Source organism: Larimichthys crocea, chromosome XVIII (assembly GCF_000972845.2).
Source record: "Larimichthys crocea isolate SSNF chromosome XVIII, L_crocea_2.0, whole genome shotgun sequence".
Taxonomy (NCBI): domain Eukaryota; kingdom Metazoa; phylum Chordata; class Actinopteri; family Sciaenidae; genus Larimichthys; species Larimichthys crocea.
The window spans coordinates 18,986,415-19,009,774 of record NC_040028.1 but is presented as its reverse complement, the minus strand read 5'-3'; the positions used below and the strand labels follow the sequence as shown (position 1 = coordinate 19,009,774).

General features: G+C 42.8%; 1 protein-coding gene across 5 annotated transcripts in view; it reads right to left on the bottom strand.

Annotated features, from left to right (window-relative positions):
• nalcn (sodium leak channel, non-selective) overlaps window positions 1-23,360 on the bottom strand; it is a 63,421-nt gene that overhangs the window by 3,757 nt on the left and 36,304 nt on the right. For all 5 annotated transcript variants that reach the window (XM_019255789.2, XM_019255792.2, XM_027290991.1 and 2 more), the window contains 22 exons: window positions 9,884-10,020; window positions 9,080-9,221; window positions 8,816-8,889; window positions 7,101-7,202; window positions 6,941-7,010; window positions 6,756-6,847; window positions 6,484-6,606; window positions 6,219-6,275; window positions 5,582-5,702; window positions 5,363-5,494; window positions 4,835-5,002; window positions 4,163-4,267; window positions 3,560-3,666; window positions 3,341-3,461; window positions 3,152-3,250; window positions 2,964-3,057; window positions 1,392-1,498; window positions 1,217-1,294; window positions 994-1,113; window positions 847-915; window positions 594-742; window positions 388-481 (listed from right to left, as the gene is read on the bottom strand). In XM_019255789.2, the coding sequence (XP_019111334.1) occupies window positions 388-481; window positions 594-742; window positions 847-915; window positions 994-1,113; window positions 1,217-1,294; window positions 1,392-1,498; window positions 2,964-3,057; window positions 3,152-3,250; window positions 3,341-3,461; window positions 3,560-3,666; window positions 4,163-4,267; window positions 4,835-5,002; window positions 5,363-5,494; window positions 5,582-5,702; window positions 6,219-6,275; window positions 6,484-6,606; window positions 6,756-6,847; window positions 6,941-7,010; window positions 7,101-7,202; window positions 8,816-8,889; window positions 9,080-9,221; window positions 9,884-10,020 (2,361 nt within the window). The remainder of the gene's footprint in view (window positions 1-387; window positions 482-593; window positions 743-846; window positions 916-993; window positions 1,114-1,216; window positions 1,295-1,391; window positions 1,499-2,963; window positions 3,058-3,151; window positions 3,251-3,340; window positions 3,462-3,559; window positions 3,667-4,162; window positions 4,268-4,834; window positions 5,003-5,362; window positions 5,495-5,581; window positions 5,703-6,218; window positions 6,276-6,483; window positions 6,607-6,755; window positions 6,848-6,940; window positions 7,011-7,100; window positions 7,203-8,815; window positions 8,890-9,079; window positions 9,222-9,883; window positions 10,021-23,360) is intronic.

Genomic DNA, 23,360 nt, shown 5'->3' with positions numbered 1-23,360 from the left:
CCCTAAGATGGAACTGTTAGGGGTTGGTTCACCCACACTACACAAACTACATTTTCTCATTTACATAATGATATCTACCAATGCAGATAGCCATGTCAGCATTTTTCATTGGGGCTAATTCTTTGTTAGAACGTAGTTCCACTAAGAAGTGCTGACAGTGAAAGTCTGAGTATCCAAAAGTTAAATGATAATTTTTCTGTGTGCACCACAAACAAAAATTCATCCATTCATCTCCACTGTATCGGGGTGGCAGCAGAAAATTGAGGTGAAATGACCTTTTCGACACAAAATATAGAGTCAACAGTATGCGGTATTTTTCCATATTGGGAGGAGAAGCTGTGTTCTTTTGTCTGTGACGATGTGCGTCGGACCTGCAGCCCGTCTTACCATGCAGTCATGCATGATTTTATTCCAATCTTCCCCTGTGACAATGCGGAAGAGAACAGTGATAGCCTTTCCCGCTGTGGAGAAGTTGGCATGCCTGCGATTGGGGGAGACACACAGATGACAATTTACTGTATCTACTGCATGAGACAACAAGCAGCGTGAGAAAGGACAGCGGCTGGTCAATGGACACGCGACAGAATCCTTACCGGTTGATGTTCTCTCCGTATTTGACAGTTCCAAAGAGAACAACGCCGGCAAACGCGTAGCAGAGGAGAAGGAGGAACATGCCCACGATGATGAAGAAGCTCTTGTACATGCTGACAACCACAGTCAGCAGCAGCATCTTCAGAGTCACCTTTATCCATCACACACAGACAGATCAGAAGCATTTTTATTTTAGTTTTTTTTGGTCAAAATACGCTAAAATTAGTGTGTTCTCCCATGACAAAATATACTCACATGCTTCCCACATATTGTGAAGAATCTAAAGACGATCACACAGGTGCCCATCATGTAGGTATATGCATTCTAGAGGGGAAAATTATAGTTATTTTTCTACATTGACTTAAATAGAATTTCTAAAAAAGTGATATTCATTTGTCTAACCAGTAAGGCAAAGTGTAAGACTATCCAGATGACACCCAGCGACGTGACCAACAGGTCATAGCGATTCCGCCTGCTCTGCCAGTAACCCGCCGGAGACATGGCTATCAGCTTCATGGTCACCTGGGTAACAACACCATCGAGTTAACATCAGACAGACGTCTACACCCAGAGGGGGGGCGATCAAAGTAAAGCCTTGAAAGTGTAGACAGGATAACAGGCTCACCTCCAGCACAAATATAAAAGTGAAGACGACTGAAATGGTGGCAAGAGGAAACGTTACTTGATCGTCACCTACGTCCCACTGAGGAAAGGCAGATTCACACGTGTCAGTGAGTGAGTATTGTATTTATTATACGCATACATGAAATGACAAAATGCATTGTGATATGAGACTTTACCTTAACCGAGAGCAGCACCGACTGTGCCAACACCAGCACGGCAATGCCCCGTTTGAAGAAGGGATGTTGAGTGATGTCATACATCTTGGCCCGGAAGCCGCCGTTTTCTGTCAGGCAGGTAGAGGAGCAGAGATTTACTGATACCTGCACATCTAGAACTAGATGCCATGATTGAATGTGTGAACCGGCTGTAGCAGCAAGTGGTCTTCAGAAGTCAGCTGATGCTTGAATCTGTGGTAGTATCCCTCGTTGTCCTGCAGATGGCGCTCACGGACTGCTTTGGTGTTCTTATCAGTGTGATAATTGTGAAGCAGGTTTTACACATGTGTATGTATTTAGATGCATTTGAGTCAAGGTAAGGTAAAAAAAAAAAAACGGGAAAAGATCACGTTACCGTTAAATTACTGGATTTCAATACATGCATACATGCATATATTGAACTTATCTTTATTTAAAAAGGTTGAGAGGAGCTGACATGATCGACCATTGATGACGTCCACCCTAACTTTACCTGATGATACTATATTCTGCATCTGACTGATTCCAAAACTGCAATGCGCTTCCATTTTACATTCTTGTTTCAAGTGTCAGTATTCTAGCTTTAAATGTGAAGGGCGTCGCAACCTTCCACCCTCGTCACGACAAATCCTCATTCGAAGAGAAACTCGTTGCAGATTTTTATTACAGCTGTTTCACGGCGTCCTCTTCAAAGCGGGCAGTTAATGAACATGAAACTGAAATTTAACTGCGGTGCATCCAGCGGCAGGCTCTGTGATTTAATATGACTGCTAACCACAGAGACAATTTCTGCAAGTGCTTTGAGTAGGAGCGTGTGAGTAAAGGCCAGCTCAGCGCTGTAATGATCTGCCAGGAGTGAGTGAGCGAGCGAGCGAGTGGCGCCAGAGCCGAGGGCCTTTGGACACGGATCAAAGTCAGGTTGGTGTCAGCGGCACTGCTTAGTAAAAACTGAAGCCATTGATTTTCTGTTAGTTCTCAGCCTCCACTGTACTAACAGGCGATTTCCCACACTGCCTCTGAGGCATTTCAACTAGTCTCACGACTCTAATCACAGGAGGAAGAGCAACAGTGTTAATGTATGGCGTTCCCATGTTGAAATGTGATCGATGGCGATACAGCGATTGCTCGTGTTTGAACCTGACATTCATTTGGTTACCCCTCGTCCATGAAAGCCGATTTAAAGCTGGTAGCTTACTTCAACCGAGGTGTGAAAAGTTGATCAATCGCGTGAATTAATTTCCCGTAGAAGTCTGTGAGAGGCATGATTTTGCTTTATCTGTCCTTCTATTCAGCTTTTTCATTACCGCTTGCTAGTCATCACTTGTCTTGATGAATCCCTCCAGAGATCAATCTTCAATGAAAAACAAGGACTATTAAATATGGATTAATCCTGCAGGTGCTGCTAAACAATGCACCGGCACACACCGCATGATCAATCAGGGAATGGGGCAAAGACGTGACTTTCATAATGTTGTGCTTCATCGTCTTTCATCAAAGCGTTTGGTGTTTTTCTTTTGTGTGTGTGTGTGTGTGTGTGTGTGTGTGTGTGAGCACCTGGGCGAGGGGGAAGGTGGAGAGGCTGGGCTATCTTCAGTCGACTCTTCAGATCTTCCCACCTCCTCTGGTCTACTGTTAGGAGAGCGGTGCCCTGATGGTGGGAGACACAACATATTTGAATCCTGGAGGTAATCCAGTCTCTTGATTGCCAACATAAGGTACAGGACTATACGTGCAGCTCTTACCTTGTTCTCGTTGAAGTTTGCAATGACGACGCCTACAAACAAAGTGAGTCCAATCATGCATCCCAGAAACACAAAAACATGGATGTAGATGCCATGGATCTGCAGGCACAGAGGTGTTTAAACTGTTACAGTGTTCTTATAATGGAGAAAAAAAGGTAACATAAGGTAAGGTATAGTGAGGTTCAGTACCGGTCCAACGCGGTGAATGATGACATCCCGGACCTCCACCCAGCCTTTGAGTGAAAGCACTTCGAACAGAGCCAACATGGCATTTCCCACATTGTCAAAGTTAAAATTACGAGGGTTGGCCCTGAGGGAGAAAAGATTGGATACATCAATCTTTGCCTGTAGGAAAAAAATCTTAAATCAATCAGTAACTAAAAAAAAACAAAAAACAAGCAGCTGTACCAGACTCTTGGTACCCAGAAACCAGGTTTCTTCTCCCCAGCCTTCAGTTTCAGGTTGAGGTTTTTGGAAACGCTGACATTAATTCGGAATATGCCGTGACAATCCTCCTGCAGCAAAAAGCAAGAGAGAAAAAAGATGTTAGGGAAGAGATTTATTATGCTGCATGCTTGCCAAAATGAGAGAGAATAATGAGAACAAACGGAGAATGTGACACTAATAATAACTTATTTCTGCACAATGCAGTCACAACACTTTCTCCTTACTGATATTCAGGGTTAATGCACAATCTTAATGCATAATAATAATCAGTGCATTTCCAGCTCACACCAGTTAACTTGAGTCCAATGATGTAATTTATCATTAGGAACTAAAATTACATATTGTCAGAAGCTGAAACTCTCCTTAGAACACTATACTGTGAAACCATCTGTAAAATGTTTTCTATAATAAAACATTATATATATGACTGAATATATAATGACTGAAGCTAAAACACCGGATTACTGATTCGACCGAGGAAACCTCTCTACTCTTGCTTTGCTGCAAGGAGTGTGGAATGGGAAGGGGGGGCGGTTTAGTGAGGGAGATTATTTCTTTCTGTACCCGTTTAAGGATGTGGGGGTCGTTGCATTTGGCAAGCTTTCCGGCAAACAGCTGAACTCCGAAGCTTGCGAACACCAGCATTAGCGTGAGGAGCAGAATGGAAACCTGCGGGAGAATCAATCAAGAGTTTAAAGGCAGACACTTCAACATAATCCAAACTGCTGAGATTAGAGAGCAGGCTAAGGATGTCAGACAGCTGTGGTGGCGGAGACCTCAGCTGGGAAAATCAGACTCAGAGAGAATCAGTAAGTATTGCAAGCTTGTGATAATATAATAAAATCCTTAGTGGGCAAAGCAAAAAGCAAGCAATGCCCAGAAATGGCCAAGAATGTAATAACAACAAGAGCACAGTCCAATAAAGGTGAATATGATGCATCAGTGTACAAATCCTGGTTGCAACTGTGCATGTTTTAAGCCATGTACAATAAATCATGAATACTAATTAAGCAAACCTTAATTTGAAACCTAAGAGAGAGCTATGTTTATGCACATGTACATGCCTGTAATGCATATCAACAGGGATCAACATGAACTGTTTTTTCTAATGAATACACATCCCTCTTTCTGCTTCTGGGGCTGAGTAGTAATGAGTAGTTTCACCTCAATATCTGATGCTTAAAAAATAACTAACAGATTTTTGGAAACGTTAGGTGGAAAATTAGAACCACTAACCAGGAAAATCTCCTTGAATCCTTTGAGAACCTCCCGCACCACCTTCCTCATCTGGGGTACCAGCTTGAAGATCCTGAGCGGACGCAGGCAGCGCAGCATCATCAGCAGCTGAGCCCCAGACTCAGGAGGGACGTCAGGAGGCAGCCAGCACAGAAAGATCAGACTCACCTACGAGAGGCAGCGATGGACGGTCAGTGGGGGTGAAAGCAGAGCGTTCACCACCGTGTCAACAACCCTGTACAGTAAATGTCTCCTTCCCTTCACAACTAACCCGACATATTCTACTGCAACACTAAAGACTAAACCAGCCTTTTGCATAATATACATGCAAATGAGATGCACATAAGAAACTGAGTAATTTAAAATGTGAAATAATAACACTGAGGTCACAAAAATGAAAAGTTATTTACACACATTGGCTTTTATTCAAATAAGACAAATGACATGTGATTGGTCTTCCCTCATTATAACACACTGTGTTCAAATGAAGCAGCCTTTATTAGATTAAGATTAAATAAAATTTCTTACAAGATAGATGAAAATGTCCATGACCCCTCCGAAGTCTCTGATGACGGCCGTGGGCGTGAAGAACAGGCCGTCGGCCATGATCTTCAGATTGAGCTCGATGCTCATGAAGATCACAAAAACGTACTCCCCGATCTGAAACAGAGGGCACGCGGGTGTCACAACGACATCTGTCCAATCGCTTTGTTCATCCGAGGCAATCGATCCATCTGCTTTTAATACCTGCAGCGTGGGGACGTGCATGACCCTGGTGAAGGGTGATTCGAACATCATGGAGATACAGGAGCAGATGGTTACTACAATCATAACCCAGTCCAAATAGGTGACGAGGCCCAGAAGATCACTGCAGGGACACACGCATTGACATAGTTAGAGTTGGGGGTTTTTTACGCAGAGGAATTTGGCATAAGTAGGTCAAGAAAGCTATTTGGTTTGCAAACCAGCAAATGCTCGAGGATGATTTAAGAGAAAAAAGAGAAGAGAGGTATCAGAGCGAGAATGAATAAATCTTTGTGTTGTGTATATGTGTGTGTGTGTGAGCAGGACCAATCTGTTCTACAGCAGGTAGACAGTAAAAATCCTCCCGGCACCAGCAGTATCTGACACAAAGGACTGCCTCTTACTTTAATAATCAGACTGTGTGCGCGGCTGAATTACAATCAGGTTACATAATGGGTGAAATCTACTTTCACAGCTCTTCACTTCGCGATTGTCATTCCTTACCACATTTTTTTTTGGGGGGGAGGAGGTGTGGAGCACAATAGGCAGGCAATTAAGCTACAGAATTAATAAGTATTCCACGGTTGTGGAACGAAGAGATCAATACAGAGTGGAGGAATCAATAATTCATCACACTTACTACAGCTGGTGGTATTTGGTGTTCTTCACTGCTCCGGTTATGGGGTCAGTTTTGGATCTAGACATTAATTCATACAAAGAAAATTTTAAAAAACGTGAGTCACACAACCTCAACCTCACTGCTCATACGCTGCAGATTAAACACTGGTATAAAGAAAACACAGTCAGGTGGGTAAACACAGATGCTTTTTGTGGAGTTTACTGATGCTGACCATTCAAAGCCACGAGAGGCCGCCTTAAGAAACAACATCCAGATATAATCTTACGCGTTGAAGCGAGCTCGAACGATCATCCTGCAAAAGTTCCTGAAGCGGTGCTCCCGTCCCACGATAAAGAGCGGCTTGTCGAAGTAAGGATGATTTTCTCTCAGCTCCTCCTCCTGGACTTTCCTGCACGGAGACAGGAGGACAAACACAGTTTGAATGACGCAGCGAGGACCGAATGTTACGACGTAAAATGTCGTGTGTCAGAAACTCACTTTGCAGGCTGACACTGGGTGAATGTGTGTATGTGTGTGTGTGTGTGTGTGTGTGAATACCTTTTCATTTCAGCTTGCTCTTTCTTCTCTTGGATCATCTTGATCTCGCTGTCCTCTCTCTGTGCATTGCGATAGCGAACTGTGCTGGAATGCTGGGGAAAGAGACGACAAAACGAAACCATAAAACACGTTTTTTGAAAAAAAATTCTAATACAGCGTGTCAGTATTTGTGTGTATGGGCTCACATCCTGGGTCAGCGTCTCCAGCGACTTCCCTCGGCTGATCCTCTGACTAGTGGAGCCATGTCTCAGAGATCTGTAGATGCAAACACCTTACAGGTATCACATAAAACTGTGCAGGTATGTAAGATTGCATATGTGTGTGTGTGTGTGTGTGCTGTCAGACCTGCGCTCCTGCCGTATATGATGCTGGACACTGAGTATGGAGCGTTCTTTGGCTGGCTGGCCTTCAAAGGATCCGCTCAGCATACGCTGTCTGGTACAAGCCCTGAGAAACACAAACATAAAAATGTCTCTCCCTCTCCTCGTGATCAATATAAAGAATCAGAGCGTGTGCTCACCAGCTGGCAAGCCATCCTCCTGCCCAAACAAGCTATAGTATATGAGGCTTTAGTCATTCTGGGTCCACACGTAGCAAGTTTGAATCATTCCATTGGTCAATGTGTGTGTGTGTGTGCGACTCTGGGCATCACTGTCTGTCCTGGCTAACAGCAGAGTCATGTACCAGAACAGAGCTAATGACACTGTGGGCACCAGCAGTGTGTGTACTTTAATCATTTACAGAGACTCGGAGCCATTACTTGTTTATTGGCAGCGAGTATGCATGAGTGGCCACGTATGCTGTGTGTATGTTTGCCTGCGTTGGTGCGACTGTGAGCCTAATTGTGCGTTTGTGTGTGTGTGTGTGTGTGTGTGTGTGTGGAAGATGGCAGGCCAGACAGAACGTGTCATGACTACTGATTCGCTGTCTATCTTTCAGACTGATTGGAGGGAGGGAGGGGGACGAGAGAGGGGCAGATTGGACATGGTGCAGGAGAGCTAATCTACACTTAGTGCCAGCTCTGCCATGCTGAACAGCAAATTATCCATTTACTTCAGCACGACAGTGAATGAGTCTGAAGTGGGTCTGTGTGTGTGTGTGTGAGACAGAGATCGCAAAGCATTAACAATACCAGAGCGCTGTTACAGCGTGGACACCCACACAAAGAGTATTTCACGACTGTGAATGATGCACACTAAACCCATCCAGCCGGGGTCTTGGAGGATGGAGACGCTCCAAGACGTCTTAGCGTGGGTTACACTGGGGTTAGACTTTGTTGGAAAACATCAGATATGATGGGACGAGTATGTCGTTTCAGCAGTGTCTCGATGAACGTCAACACACATTGAAATACAGACACTGAAATGTTGAAACAACAAGAGAAATCTGTAAATTTAGCTCGCCTTAACCTTTTATCGAGCAAGGAGCCGTATACTGTAACTTCTGCTGGTTTTAAAAATGGTGCCCCAGGGCGGTCGGTAGTGTAGTGGGTTAAGCTGCCGCCCCGGGTGTGCAGGCTATAGTCCTCGCTGCAGCTGGCCCTGGTTCGAATCCCGCATTGAACGGCCATTTACTGCGTGTCATTCCCCCTCTCTCTGCCCCATGCTTCCTGTCTATCTCCAGCTGTCCTATCATTAAAGGCATAAAAAGCCAAAAAAATTATCTTTAAAAAAAAAAAAAAGGTGCCCCACGTCTCTCAGTGGAGGAGCAGAATCATGTGACTTTCTTCTGTCAGGCTTCACAGGTGGCGTTGCTATGACCTCTACTGGATCCAACCCTAACCCTAACATTTTCTGCAATGTATCACGTGTGTGATTGTTGATTTGGAAATAAATGTTCCACATATTTTTTGAAATTTTTTTCACCCCAGGCAGGCGAGTGACCGCATACGGTAACTTCTCTGACTTGTCTCGCAGCCTAAAAAGAAAGAAATTCTTCTTATATCCACCAACAACACTCCAAATTTCCAAGTATTTCAATGATATACTGGCCTTAGGGTTAAACTGCAAATAAACAAAAAAAAAAACAAAACATGCTTACTGGATGCAGATGTGTCTTACCGCAAGATTTTATTGATTGTAGTTTCTTTTTCCAGGAGGTTACGAGCTCGGATACTAAATATTGACCTGCGAAGCTGAGAGCCAATAGTGAAAGTCTATTAATTGGCAGTTAGTTTGTTAAATTTAGTGCAAACAAGTAAAAACACACCACACACACACACACACAGCTGTAAACACTAGGGACAATTTGTGATCCCGTGACTGTACTGTGGTTTGCCATGGAAATGCGAGTTAACGCGACAGAGAAGGAGTGTGCCAAAGTACCTTTTGGTCGATATACTTGTTGTCTTCGATGGCTGAGCGTTTGGAGTGGTCACAGGAGGAGGATGAAGCAGAGGGGAGACGCCGGAACAAACAACTGGTGTCCTGCTGCTGACGATCAATGAACTGCTTCATAAAACTCTCTCTAGAATACACACACACACACACACACACACAAACGTGATGAGTTGTAACGTATGCTTTCCTACAGAACAAATCCGCATGCTTAAAAACAGAAGAACTAATCATAAGTGTATCGTAACGCCAAACCATCTTGGTGAACATTCAGCTGTGAAATATGAATCTGTGGAAACTTGCTGCAGCAGCCCAGCAGATGGGCTTGCAGAAGCAGATTTCTGGGGACCCAGCTGTGCAGTAATCAGCGACTAAATGATAAAATTGATAACGAGGTCCACCGTGTTGGATACAGTTTAACTCCGGGTAAAAAGCGTTCTCCCACTGAACAAAAGGTCTGAAATCGTTTGTGTGAGTACTGAAGAAAAAGTCTGGGAAATGGTGGCAGCATTAGAAGGTTTTTACGTCTTTAGTGCTTCCTGTGTTGGTATTTTCAAAATAAAATGGAACTCATTTCTCAATAATACATTTTCTGTTTGGATATAGTAGATAACGCTCATTTGAGTGACCCAGTTCTTTTTCCCTTGATGCCAAACGCTGACTCTTACTGGTGCTTGTAACATAAAATGGTGCTTAATACTTGACTAGAACAGCAATTCAACTGCTCATATTAAAATAGCTGGAGATCACTCTAATATGTTACAGATATAGAGTCTTCCTGTGAACATGTACCTGATCCTGGGCACGGTGAAGTCAGACGGGAGCTTGGAGATCTTCACCATCTGAGGTCTGTTGGGGAACTTCTCAAAGATCCTGAGTCGTAGGGGGAGCTTCTCTTTGGTGTCAGCGTTGGCTTCACTTTGCTTGAGCTAAAGGAAGGAAGGAAGCAAGAGAACTGGTTCAGGAAACAGACCAGAAGAGCGACATGACACAGTAAAAAAGGTAAAAGTCAGCCACGTGATGAGAATGAAGAAGAGAGGGGTTACAAAAAGGAAAGAGAGGACACACTTTCTGTAGTCTGGGTGTGGAAAGTTGAGGGATTTTGAAGTTATCCTCTGTGTTCATGGAGGAACAAAGCACGAGACTGAGCCTGGTGTTGCAGGAGAAAAGTGTGAAATGCAGAGTGCAGCTTTACGTCTCTGCCTGATGATGGCAGCAACACACTTACCTACGACACACACACACGCACACACACACGCACACACACACACACACCACATACAGTACCAGACAACCACATTTAGGATGAGATCCTACTTACTTTTAGAAAAGAATGGAGAAGGCAACAAAAGAAAAAGGAAAGATTACTTTGGAGTGGCTGATGGAGAAAAGAAAATGTAGCGACAGTTAGAATAATGCGTGTGTGTGTGTGCAGGCCTTGAGCACTGCGGCGCGGGCCGGCGAAATATAAAAGATGACAAAGGGAATGAAACCAATTATTTCCATTTAATTACATATGGGGGCGCGCTGATTGAAATTCCCTTGCAGGTATTCTGTGTCTGGGTGTCTGGAGATAACCCCTGATTCACTGCAGATTAGGCCTGGAAGTGAACTGCATTTGGAGCAATGGTGAATGGCAGCTTATCATTCTGTGAAACATATTGACCGGGCTTGGTGAATGTTTCTCTGTCACTCACGCCGTTTTTTTTTTCTGCCTGTCTACAAATTCAAACGTCTCTTCTCGGCCAGTTGGTATTTTTCTGTCTGCGCTCGTCTCGAATGACTGGAACAGCCCCCTCGTATTTGAGGGATAACAGCCTGGTGGGAAGAAGGGACCTGACAAAGGAGGGAATGGAAATCTGTCTATCCATTTTCTTTTTCTAGGCGACTAAAATGTGGGAGCTTCTTTTTTACCCTGAGTGGGTGAGCGGTGAGTGGCGTGCTGTGAAGACGCGCCGGCATTTGCTTGCCTAGGCTTTCTGTCTATATTCAAGATAGACGCAGGATGGGAAGATGCAGAGACAGAAAGGAGGAAGACTAAAACAAGCAAAAGAGAAGCAGACAGAAGGAAATGCATGTAAAAACAAGCGTGAAACAAACCTTACAGGGCGATTACAAATAGATAAGTGGATCCTGGATCTAAAAATCGAATACTAAACAAATGTTCACCCCATCACATTCCTCCTTCCCTGCAGACTCGTGGTCACCTAATATCAAGCCTGAAAGAAAGTGTTCTGTTTGATTCCCACCTCACCTTTCAACCGCATGTCAATGAACTTGTCCAAGCAAAAAAAATAAAATAATCCATACCTTCATTTTCTCAAATCTGGACTATTGTACCTCACTTCTCTCTGGCGTCAACAAAAAGCAGCTCGGCCTCTCACAGCTTTTAACAGACGACATCACATCTCACCAATTTTAGCTTCCCTCCATCGACTCCCTGTGCGTGTTAGGGTTGATTTTAAGATTTCATTGATCACTTTTAAAGCCCGTCGGGGGTCTGGCACCTAAATATATGGCTTGCATGCTAACCCCCTATGAGCCAACTGGCTTAGATGTGGCAGAGGTGATCGCGCCTTTTCGATCAGGGCCCTTCGACTCTGGACCGACCTGTCCGGGGAGGTAAGGCTCGGCGAATCAGTGAATTCTTCGAAAAACTAACATGCCTTTTTGTGATGTCGTCTATTTTTTATCTTTTATTTCTTTTATTTGTATCTTTTCATCTATGTTTATTGATTATCCTTTTATCATTTCTTTTATCATCTTTGAATCCGTCAGCATGCAGAGTCACAGGATCTTATCCTGTGTGGCCTGTGTTGGGTCTGCTGCTCTGTAAAGCACTTTGTAAAACTCTTGTTTTAAAAAGGTGCTATATTAATAATGGTATTATTATAAAGTTCTTATTAATATGGCTAAAAGCAACAAACAAAACATCTCTTTATACTATATCCGCTTCAGCAGTATTAAACTGAAAATAAAAATGTTGAGCTTCTCTCTAGCGCTGCAGTTCTCTGGGTGAAACTTGTAGAAAGTGCTGCAGTCATCTCAAATACTACCTGTACATTTGGCTGCTGAAAAAAAACAAACCCACACACACACACACACAAACTAAAAATTCACAAACAAAGCATGCACACATACACACACACACAATGCGGAATTAATATGGACCATACTGTTCCCAAAGGTCCTAATCAATTGGGCCAACTCAGCGAGATGTACAGTTTAGCTGAGGCTCCCTTCCACCCTCGTGTGCAGCAGGATCCTATTAGAGCAGAAAACTTTCCGTGCCGTGCACTGTCCTTTGCTGCTCTCTGCGTTCGTCTTCCTTTTTTCTCCAGCTCCTCAAAAGAATGTGTTGTTCTCCATCAAAGCGAGCATCTATCCACACCTCTTTATATAAGACGAAGACTTCAGAGTCAGTTCCCTCACCGGCCTTTCACTCTTCCTTCCTTTCTATTTTTCCAACAGAGGAAAAAAGAAAGCTGCAGGGAGAGGAACAGACATTCAAAAAAAAAAAAAATTGCTATTGAAATCTTTTCTCATGAATAGACTGGTGTAGTGTGAGTGATGCACCCTTATTCATGCACTTCAATTTATCTCTTTATTTATTTATATATGCTGCGTCTGGGGACCCTACTGTGGAAATAAATAACCCACGGATGTACTGAACTTAATTTCAATTTACCCGGGGAACAGAACAAATCAGAATTCACTCTAGCATGGACCATTTAGATTATTCTCTTTGGTGAAGTGCCATGAGGCCTTATAGGACATAATGTCCAGGCAGGCTGTCTGTCAGCTGCAGTAACATACATACAGATTTTTCCTTAAACGCTGCTGCCATGTGAGGCTCAAGATGCTCAAGAAAAACCTGGTGAATAGATGCACTCCTAAGTTGTCATGCATCACTATTAACCCTCCGTCTGGTCAATACACAGCATCAATAAAGCACACAAGAGCTCAGGAACAGAGCAATTACCAGCAAAATCTATTCTCCACTGATTATTGGTTTACTGTATCACAGAAGAGGAATCACAAGTGCACACATGAACAATATACTATATGCATTTAAGTGCACTTGGCATTTATTTCTGTCAGTGTAATCAATATTTCTGTATTGATAATGGACGTGAGACATTTGTACGTGAAAGATATCGCTCATCGTGATGACCCTGCATCTAAGCGTGCACTGTATGATATCTGCCTAGCAACAAATGACAAAGCTAGTGAACATAGTGGAGCATTTATCAACTATAAGGTGATATAAGTGTTGGGTTTACATTGCGTATCCGTTGCCCTAAAAAGTGAGTTCGTCCAAAGGAGCACTGTGTGTGTGTGTGTGTGTGTGTGTTGTAAAAAATGCCACTGTGTTAGTCTTTCTGTCACACTGAATGGTTTATAAATCAAAACTACCGCTTCGCTTGCCAAAGATGAGATTTAGTGTATTGTGGTGTAACAATGGAGCCGAGACTAATGTGTTTTGCCTTGAGACCCATTCAGGTGACCTGCCACTGCTTCCCCCCTCCATTCAAGCCAATTTCAGGCTCGGCTGAGCTGGAGGGAGCTTTCTGTTCGGGATTTCCACAGCTTTTTTTCCTGACCGACGCTGAAGAGATGAAGAAAGCCTAATGCTGACCATTATCATTAGACCCAATTCAGTCACAGTCATAGTTCAGTGGGAGCACGGAGGGGAAGATAAAGAAGTCAGCGTCCCCAGAAGAGGAATCTTAAAACAGCTGGAAGGATGGTGCATAATTACTTACATATAATAAGTATGATAACATACAAGATACTCAAGCTGTTGTGACAGCTTTATTTCACAGCTGCAGGACCAGCTAAGTTCCCTTCAAAGCAGCTCCATGCTGATAGCACGATGACAACTATGTTTAGCACATCTGGAGCAGATCTGTTCGATATCCGCAACCGTAAAACTATTCGATGTCAAGCTGGACTTGCAAATGAGCAAATGGAAGAGCGGACTCCAATTGGAAGAGCAGCAAAAGGTTGGATACTAACCGTATCGTCCGCAACTGTGAGGAAACGACAGATTCAGACCTTCATATAAAGCACTAACTGTGACAGGTCTGTGAATAATCTGTGTAATTCCTACACTCGTATGAATATCTGTGGGAATAGCCAGTAGAACAATGGGAAACTGATGAACAGTTGTCTGCAAAACTCAGCCTGCCCACACACACTCACCGAGCGCCCGTGGGAGGGTGCACGTACAGTCATCTGCATTTTTACCATTCAGACATCAAGGCCTGCCATTCACCGACAACACCAGACAACAACAGCTGTGTGTGTGTAAGGATGATCGCAGGCTGCACATTCGGTAATAATACAACACGGCTTTACGTCCTTTGTGATCCATCGTTCCACAGTGGAAGAAAAACAGAGAGTTCATTTGCAAACTCCAAACGTGTGGAGTCCCCGTCATACACACTAACCTATCTGCACGCCACACTTGCAGTCGTGGTTGGGTTCCCCAGGCCTTGGGCCAGTCTAGCTGTAATACCCAAGGGTGGAAGAGCCGAGAGCGAGTTAGCAGGGTCACTCTCTCCTTTCATTAGCTGGGTAATGAGCCATGCTGTGGAGCTGCTGTAAAAGCCACAAGGCCTGTAAACCTCTAACAGCTACCTCACACAACCGCGGATACCATTAATACCATCGCCTCGATATTTCAGACTATATAGCGTTCATGTGTGTGCCTTTGGGTTGGGGTCTTGTGTTGTGATCCCTGGCTGTAAACACATCTCTTTTCCCATGTTCCCTGCCCGTCTTCACTGCACACTATCAATAAAGGCTAAAAGGCTAAATCCGTTGTTGCGAGAATTTTAAAGGAAGAACCCTTGAATAAGGAGGACTGGATTCAAAGTATCCAAGTTTAAGTTGAATTTATTATTTTCGTACAAGAAGGAGCGTTTAACAGTGCAACAGACAAAAGGGGTTCCAGAGAAAAGGCTCCTCGAGGAGCTCTAACAGTTGGTTCTTATACAATTTTCTCAAGTAGGCTGTCTCGGACATCTCCCCAATAACATTTTCCTTTTTTGGTTTTCCGCTTAGTAATGAACATTATGTTTCTTGTCCATAATGACACTTCTCAGGCCTGTCTCTCCTGTCCTTGAACTATTGATTTATAATTATCTCTCCCTGCCATCATCAGTAAAACACAGTCCAAAATAAGGGAAGTGCACGAGACATGCAAAAAACAGGAAACACAAACACTATATGAGTTAAAACATCTGAACCCCAATATAATCTCCATTTTTATAACATCTGTCATCCTCTCGGCCTGTATATATCACATCTGTGTGGAGCTAGTCAACATTTAATCGCGCCTTGTCGTCACTGTTCTGTTCTGTCAGTAACATCCAATAAAACACAAAATCTGCGAGCCACATTTTGTCCAAATGCTTTTAAACGTTCTGCTAAACGTTTCAAGCGTGCCTCCATTTTTAGCCAAACATGTGTTTGCAGTAATGTCAGACTGAACGAGTTTACATAAAAATCAGAGCGAAGTGATTGCAGCCAAGTGCAAACATGCAAACTATACAAGCAAATAATCAAAAATGATTTTTTTTTTTTTTTAGCATCATTTTTGATGCAGGTCATGTGCCTGTGTATGTGTGTGTGTGTGTGTGTTCATGTCTTCCCTTGGAAAACTGAAGGTGACATTCAAAAAGATAACCACACATTGTGTTGGGATTCATTAAGGCGGTACGCTCCTCTCCTCTCTGCTCCCCACGTCTTCGTCGCCTTTTTTTTTCCTCCTGCACTAAATCCCTAAATAAGTCTGCCGTCCACTGAATCACGCAAATGGAGGACGGGCTTTTAGTTTAATTCATAAATAATGGAATCCTTGGTGGGAAGCCATAACACAATCACTCCATAAAGCATTTGATCAAACTAAATTCTCCTTAACAGAATGTACGTTGGATGCTGAGTGAAATACGAACACGCCGCTCCATCTGTACGCGCATGCACAAATCAACAGTGAGAACACTCAGGTGCTATTTGGACAGGGAAGAGCCCTCCTCGTGTTGTTGTTGCCACGGTGACACTGTGTGGTCCTGTCACAGCTGTGGAACAGTACTTCTATCCTAAACCTCGTTTATACCCAAAGCAAACATCCTCTCTTCCCTCTCCTCGTCCTCCACCTCGCCTCCTCCTATGTGTTTATCTCCTCACTGTCACTCACCCGCCTCCTTCTCCGCCTGTTTGATCTCTAACAGCCAGTGCCAGATCATACTCTGACAAATATGGAACAAGAAGATAGACGCAACTCAACACACGACCACACACGCTGTCACTGCCGTGCTTCTCTCCACGCCAACTTTGACAAGGCTGACACACTGGGGGCAGCAATCTGATTACCTCTGTGTCACATCACACCCTCTGTCTGTGGTCTGTGGAGCTCCCCACGGTGTTTTTTTTAAGGATGTTCATCTGGTGGTGAGCCCTCCCTCACGCCCGTGTCTGTTAGTCTGATAATACATTGGCGATCTGAGAGAATAGTCATCCATCATATCACAACCGATGCCAATGTGGACCTCTACTGCACAAAGAGACACATAATTATGAACACACACATGTCCATTTGTCTGGTACAGCCATAAATCCTTGAATAACAACAAATCATAATTCAGATTTGCTGCATGTGTAGACTTTGCACTAGATGGCAGTATGGTTAGACGGTACGTGCTCTGCAGCACAGCAGCCCGTTTTATCATTTCTGCAGCTTTTAACCGGACCTCACGTGGTCACATAATCTGGGAATCTAATATTTACCACAACAATTAGCCCTGAGTGTGTGCAGAGGAAATCCTTTCCGAAGGCCATTGTGGCTCTGGCTCGAAGATAACAAAGGCCAGAGGCTACTCTGGGTACACGCATGAAGAGAGTACAATGGATCTGATCACAACACCTCGAGAAATTACAAGGAGCAGGGCCAAATATTACGATAGATACTACAGGTGACATAACAGATCTTACTGTGTTAATGTGTTTTTGATAAGAATTCATTGAATTTTATTGATTTTTATCATCAGAAAGAAGCTCATGTGATATGTTCTGGTCCATTTAAATAGTAGAAAATCAGAACTTTGTGCTGCTTTTGGATGTTCTAATGAAAGAAAAAACAACGAACAGTGAAAACATTTCATAGGTTAGTTATTTTACAATATTTACCATGTTACAAACATGTTAAATTTGACATATTACAATAGGTAATCCTAATCTTAGTAAATCAGTGACTGTCCTGATGATAAATTAAGATAAATTATGGTAAAAGAAACAAAAGATTTCAATGTTATCAGTAAAAATCATCAGTCTTTGTATCATTCATCTTTTGTGCAGCCTAGTGCTTTTATTTTCTCTTATAAAATCATAAAAAGTGAGTTAATCAAATTGTGTAACAACTTCTCAATTCATCCTCTGCACTCCACCGTAAATAAGAGTCTGTTTTTATGGCTCATTATTGATCTATCCATTTATATAATTCATGTTGTTTTGAGTTGAATAAAGGGACTTCAGATTGCATTTAGTTGCACAACCTTGTGCTGCACAATGATTAAATAAAAGAATATTGTACTCTTGTATAATTTAGTAAGTGGCCCTTCAAAGTAAGATTATTGTGTCCAACATTTATTTAATAAACTCTTAACATCTGGCTCCGGACCAGTTTCACCACCCGCAGTGATGATGTCATGGTGTACTGAACGCACCCTGGAGTACGAGTCTACATCACCACAGCAAGGTGAGAAAGTAAACCAGTGAAGGTCAACGAAAAGAAGATATTCAGCAGGTGTTTTCCAAGGACCCCTTGGACAAGACAAACAGAACAGAGACCCCCTCGTAATAAAGATAGATTAACCTATTTATATACTGTGTTATTAGCCTGTATGTGTCTATTAGAAATAGTTTAAAGTAGCTTATTATTGCATATTAATGTTTGCAGTTCTTGCAATATCATTTTTGTTATATTTTTTTAATTCTCACAAATTATTTTGGTGAAAATTGTCAATTATTATGACAAAAATTGGCGGACCTCCTGCAGTAACTCTGCAGACCCCTTAGGGGTATATATTTCAGATATAGTACAAACTCGTCAGTGCTTTCTGGTGGACAAACAAGGTCATATTTCACTGTTTGTAAAACATATCTGGCATTCCTGTGCTCCAATTAGCTGTCACTCATCGTTTGACCAATGCTGATATCTGCAATAACCTAATATCGGCTAATATACTGACCTGCTCTATTCATTAGTCAAGCTCTCCACTCCAAAAATAGACCTATTGCTTATATGTAGTAGTACGTGACTCCAGGTATCTGTACAGCACTGTGTGTGTGGTAGCTGCCTACAGGTCAAGAAAATGTCTGTGTTTGTAAAACACGACCGTAAGCCCGTAAAGAAATCCACTGACACAGCTTCACCTTCTCCTCTCTGCTCCAAAGAATCTGCCAGACTTTGAAAGAAAGAGGAAGAAGTCAAAAAGACAGAGTGAAAGGTCTCAGAGCTCAGTGTGTAAAGGATTCAGATGTCGTCTTGTCTGCATGCATTATGGAAACAGACAATGTGGCTATGCTTTTAGCTCCTCTCGCTCTCTCCCAAATGTGTTCCTCATGACTCATCTACCTGGCCTGAGGACCTGTTTGATTGCCAAACATTTCCACTTTCTCACACACACACACACACACACACAGAAATACAAAATAAATTGTGTGTTAAAAAAAAACACACACCGATTCATCACCACTGACAATTCTTACCCATACACACATTATCATCACTATCATCACCATCATCATCATCATCACCATCATCATCTCTGCCCTTAGGGGTAAACACCTTCTTCTATTTGGTTGATATCTACCGGCACAGGATAAAACAGTTTCCCCTTTCCCTGCGCCTCCCCTTGGTCCTGCAGACATTGCTCTGTGGACAGGAATGATTTGTTGGCTGGAGATGGGACATCAGTCTCTCCCATCACAAAGCCCAACGACCTGTGACGCCACAGACGAAGGTGGAATAAACGGGCGGCAACAACGCCCAATAGACAAACTCGTTTTTCAAGATCACATGCAGCCCATTGGCCCGTTTTATTTGTCTGCCTCTGTTTCTAGGTGACATTTCAGATTGTATGCCTAGAACTGTCTGCACGCCGTCTGCTCAGGTTACATGGTGAGTTCATCTAAAAAAGGAAAAAGAGTAAAAAAAAACAAAAAAACAACAAGATGTGCGTGAAAACGACAACCGCTTCAGTTCCGTTAATAGTTTATTCAAAGCTGCTGTGTGACTCACTGCCATTCCTCACCTGTTCATCATCCAACAACAAAGCTCAAAAACACGTTCTGTAGATATGCAGTGCTCCTGATTGAACAACATAATGAACTATAACCAAAACCAAAAGATTATTTTGTGCGACTGGAAACTGACTGATTCATCATGACGTCATAACTTCAATTATGTCCATTAAATTCCTAACTTTCCATCTCTAAACAGACTTTATGTCTATGTTTTCTGGCCAAAGTCCAACCTTTACTATTTGTATGATAATATGAATAATGTATGTCATCTTTCCCAGTTTCAAACCCACATTTGCACAGGCTACCTCCATCTGTCGGAGTGGGTGATAACTGACTGTAACCATTGCAACATTCATGCTTAAACTTGACTGTACAATGGAATTAATAGCAGCAACACTAAAGTGCACAGCCGGTTTCTGCTGCACAGTATAAATGTTTTAAAATGAGATTTCATGAGCAGGTCAGGGATCTCCCAAGTTTCACATCAGCTATGAACAGAAACTCACCTGGGAGAGTGATGTGTGTGTGTGTGTGTGTGTGTGTGTGGGTGGGTGGATGGAGACGTCTGCTTCCTCCCTTCACTTCTGCTTCTCTCTGCTGTCTACCTTTCTCCTGCCTCAGGCTTCATTTCATTAAACATTTCTTGCAAACCTAATTTCACGCAATAAATGCATTATCCTAATCAACACTGATGAGTGGAGCATGCACTGGTGCACGCATACATAAGTGTGTGTGTGTGTGTGTGTGTGTGTGTGAGAGAGAGAGTCTGTGTGTGCCATTAAGAGACTCCTGGTTCATCATGCATACATACATATGATTGTACTGCACAGATTCAGGACCTGCTAACAGCTCATGTCACACAACATTAAAGCACCCAGATATTAGGTAACGCTGATCTGCTTGATCACAGTGCAACTACCCAACAAGCCTCTCGGCTTCACCTGGCGTTTCCAGCTTTGACTCTCGGATGAAAAACAAACAAAATGAAGACAAATGACCTGTCCAGGCTGACAGATGCAAGTCATTCCCCCTGAAAGGCTGGGCTGCAATCAGCACACAAACGATGACAGATGTTTTTTAGCTACGTGCCTTACTGATGATGTCATTATCATATCAACAACATGGACGGACACAGCAGTCCTGCTGCTTGGCAAACACACACACACACACACCTGGTGACGGCGACAGTCGCGTGACAGGTGGAAACGTAAAGCAGCCCTGATGATGACATGATGACAGCCAAAAGGTGTTGCCTGGTAACTCCGTCCATGCTGATCTGCTTCATTAATAATCCACTGAGCACAGATTCAGGCAATGATGTTTATACAATGAACTTAAAGGTCCAAGGACATGTAATATAATATTCATAACTATGATTTCATGCATCTATAATCACCTGAAAATAAGAATATTTCTGTTTTTTTGTTACTTAAAGATTATCGGAGATTGCAATGCAGCGATTACATCATGAGATGCAATTAACTTCTACAGACTGGACCTTTAATTTGACCTTCTCCAAACATTTGAATGTCCAACTGTTCAATGTTTCAGTACTTATTGCATAACATGCTGTTCTCTAACAAGGTGATTAAAAATCAACAACAAGTGTCTGATCCATGAACGTTCCACTAAATGTTCTGCTTCAGTGACAGTTTGTATTTAAACAGTCGTCTTCATCACGCTGTTCACATTTTGAAATCATGAGACCGAGGCGACACCTGACAATCCACCAACAGTACCTGGTCAAAGTTACCACTGAGCTTCGAGTGTCACAGAGTGTCATCAGCAGGTCGGAATAAGTCGACTTGTGAACAGCGTGAGACGTCTAGTCGAGCTGTAATGGATGGTCGAGGACACATGACAAGTTCCTGCGTCATTAAAATGTTTTGTTGTGGTATACTCACCACTGTTGTTAGCTTTTGTTTCAATAAATGAAGAAATTATTAATGCATGCTCTATTTTCATTATATAATATCACTGTTGCATGAACTTTTTACAGTTTCCATAAATTTCACCCGAAAGTCAAAAATCCCTATGTGTGTAAGTGTGTAGTAGTGTATATATATATATATCACTATCACTATATCATATATATACTTGGGTGGGTGGAGAAATATTTCCACTTTAACGCTGCAAACTTCAGGTAGTTAAAAGATCCTGTAGGTCCTATAGGACCTGGTATAGAATGGTCCTATAGGACCTACAGAAGTTGTATGTCTCAGCTGTTGTAGCTTTACGGAGTTGTTAACAAAATGAGTTCTACTCTCAGCTCGGAGTCATGAGGTGATGTTTTATGTACCAGCAGCCACACAGGCTGTTTGCCCCAGGGGTCTGAGGATAGAGTGTGTCGCATGCTGCACAGACTAAAGCCCCTTGAGGCAAATTTGTGATTTTTGGACAATATAAATAAAAGTTGACTTTATACGCAATGACTCACAGGTATCCCCCCCCTTCTATGTTCATCTACCGACGCTGCAGTAACGTACTCACAGGACTGTTTAAACCGGGATGCTGCTGACCTATTATGCTTGAAAGTAAAATGAATTCCCAAGACGAGTCGGTCAAACTTTCGGGCTGACTGGACAACAATGTTATATAATATACGCAGGGAATGTCTTGAAAGAGGCATTGCAACCTGGAGAGCTGTGGACTACGGTACATGGAGATCACCAAGAGGTCAATGCACGAGGTAAATACATAAAAAGTCAGCTCACTTTGACACATCAGCCAGCTATGCCACCGATGCAGCTGTATGCATTACCCTGTGTATTGTCAACTTGTGTGCAGCACTGAACTAAAAAAAACACTGGCAACGTCTCTTGTTTGACTTCAAATAATACCGAGACAAAAGTCTGTGATTTTCGAACGCGCACACTCGTTGAACAGTTTCTTCGGCTTCAATTTGTTGTTCCATTATTTCCAATTAATTTCAACGCAGCTCTGCTGTGTGTTCGGCCAACTGTGAAGAAGAAAGGATTAAAAACGTCTCGGGGAAGAGAACACACACGTGGCTTTTGTGTGTCAAGCTCTCACTCTAAATATTGATTGATATCCATTCCATAACCCAGAACAACGGCTGAGAAAAGTAACAACATGAGGTCCACGGCCATGGTCACGCTAAAGACAAATAACAAACATTACGGCACGGACTGAATGAACTCATTCATCAAACAGCGGGTGAAATGATTCATCACGTACACTGTGATCACAGTCCACGTGTGTGTATTTCTTTTATAGAAAGGTTGGTCATGTCATTGGGCTTTTGCCAAATGTTTGCAGAAGGCTTCTCCTGTGGGAGGGTGGTGATCACCATCTACAGTCTATTTATAGTCAGTCTCCATATCCGTGATTGAAGCACCTGTAAAATAGGCAATTTTACAGTCGCTGCGCCTAATCACTCAGCTGTGGGTGGGAAATAACCTGCCCAGGCAAGCTGAGACATGCCGGCCGGATACGAGTGCACGCCGTGCATATCGTTTATACAAGCACGTGTGTGTGTGTGTGTGTGTGCAAACCAGTGAGCTTATAGACTGATAGATTAATTCACGTAAAGGGAATTGTACGGCTGCAAACAGAAGCTGATTTAATTGGCTTTAAATTAGGACATTTCTCTGTCTGTGACCATTCGGAAATTCATCTGCAGACCGGGATTCATTTGCATCTGATGACAGACAATTTTATTAAAGTTCACCCATCGAGCAAGGGTGTGTGTGTGTGTGTGTGTGTGTGTGTGCCGGCTTTTTTTTTTTTTTTTTTTTTTTTTTTTTTTTACACAACAGGGTTTTTTTGCTCTTTTAAAGTTAATTGGTCACTTACTCAAACCTTTAGAGAAGAGCCCCTGAAAAAGGTGAAAATGAAGAAATAACTCAGAGCCCTGCCTGTCACTCTTCCCAGGGTGGCCACAGAAAGAGCTCAGCTCTTAAATAAAATGCAGCTGCAGACAACAAGCAGAGATGGC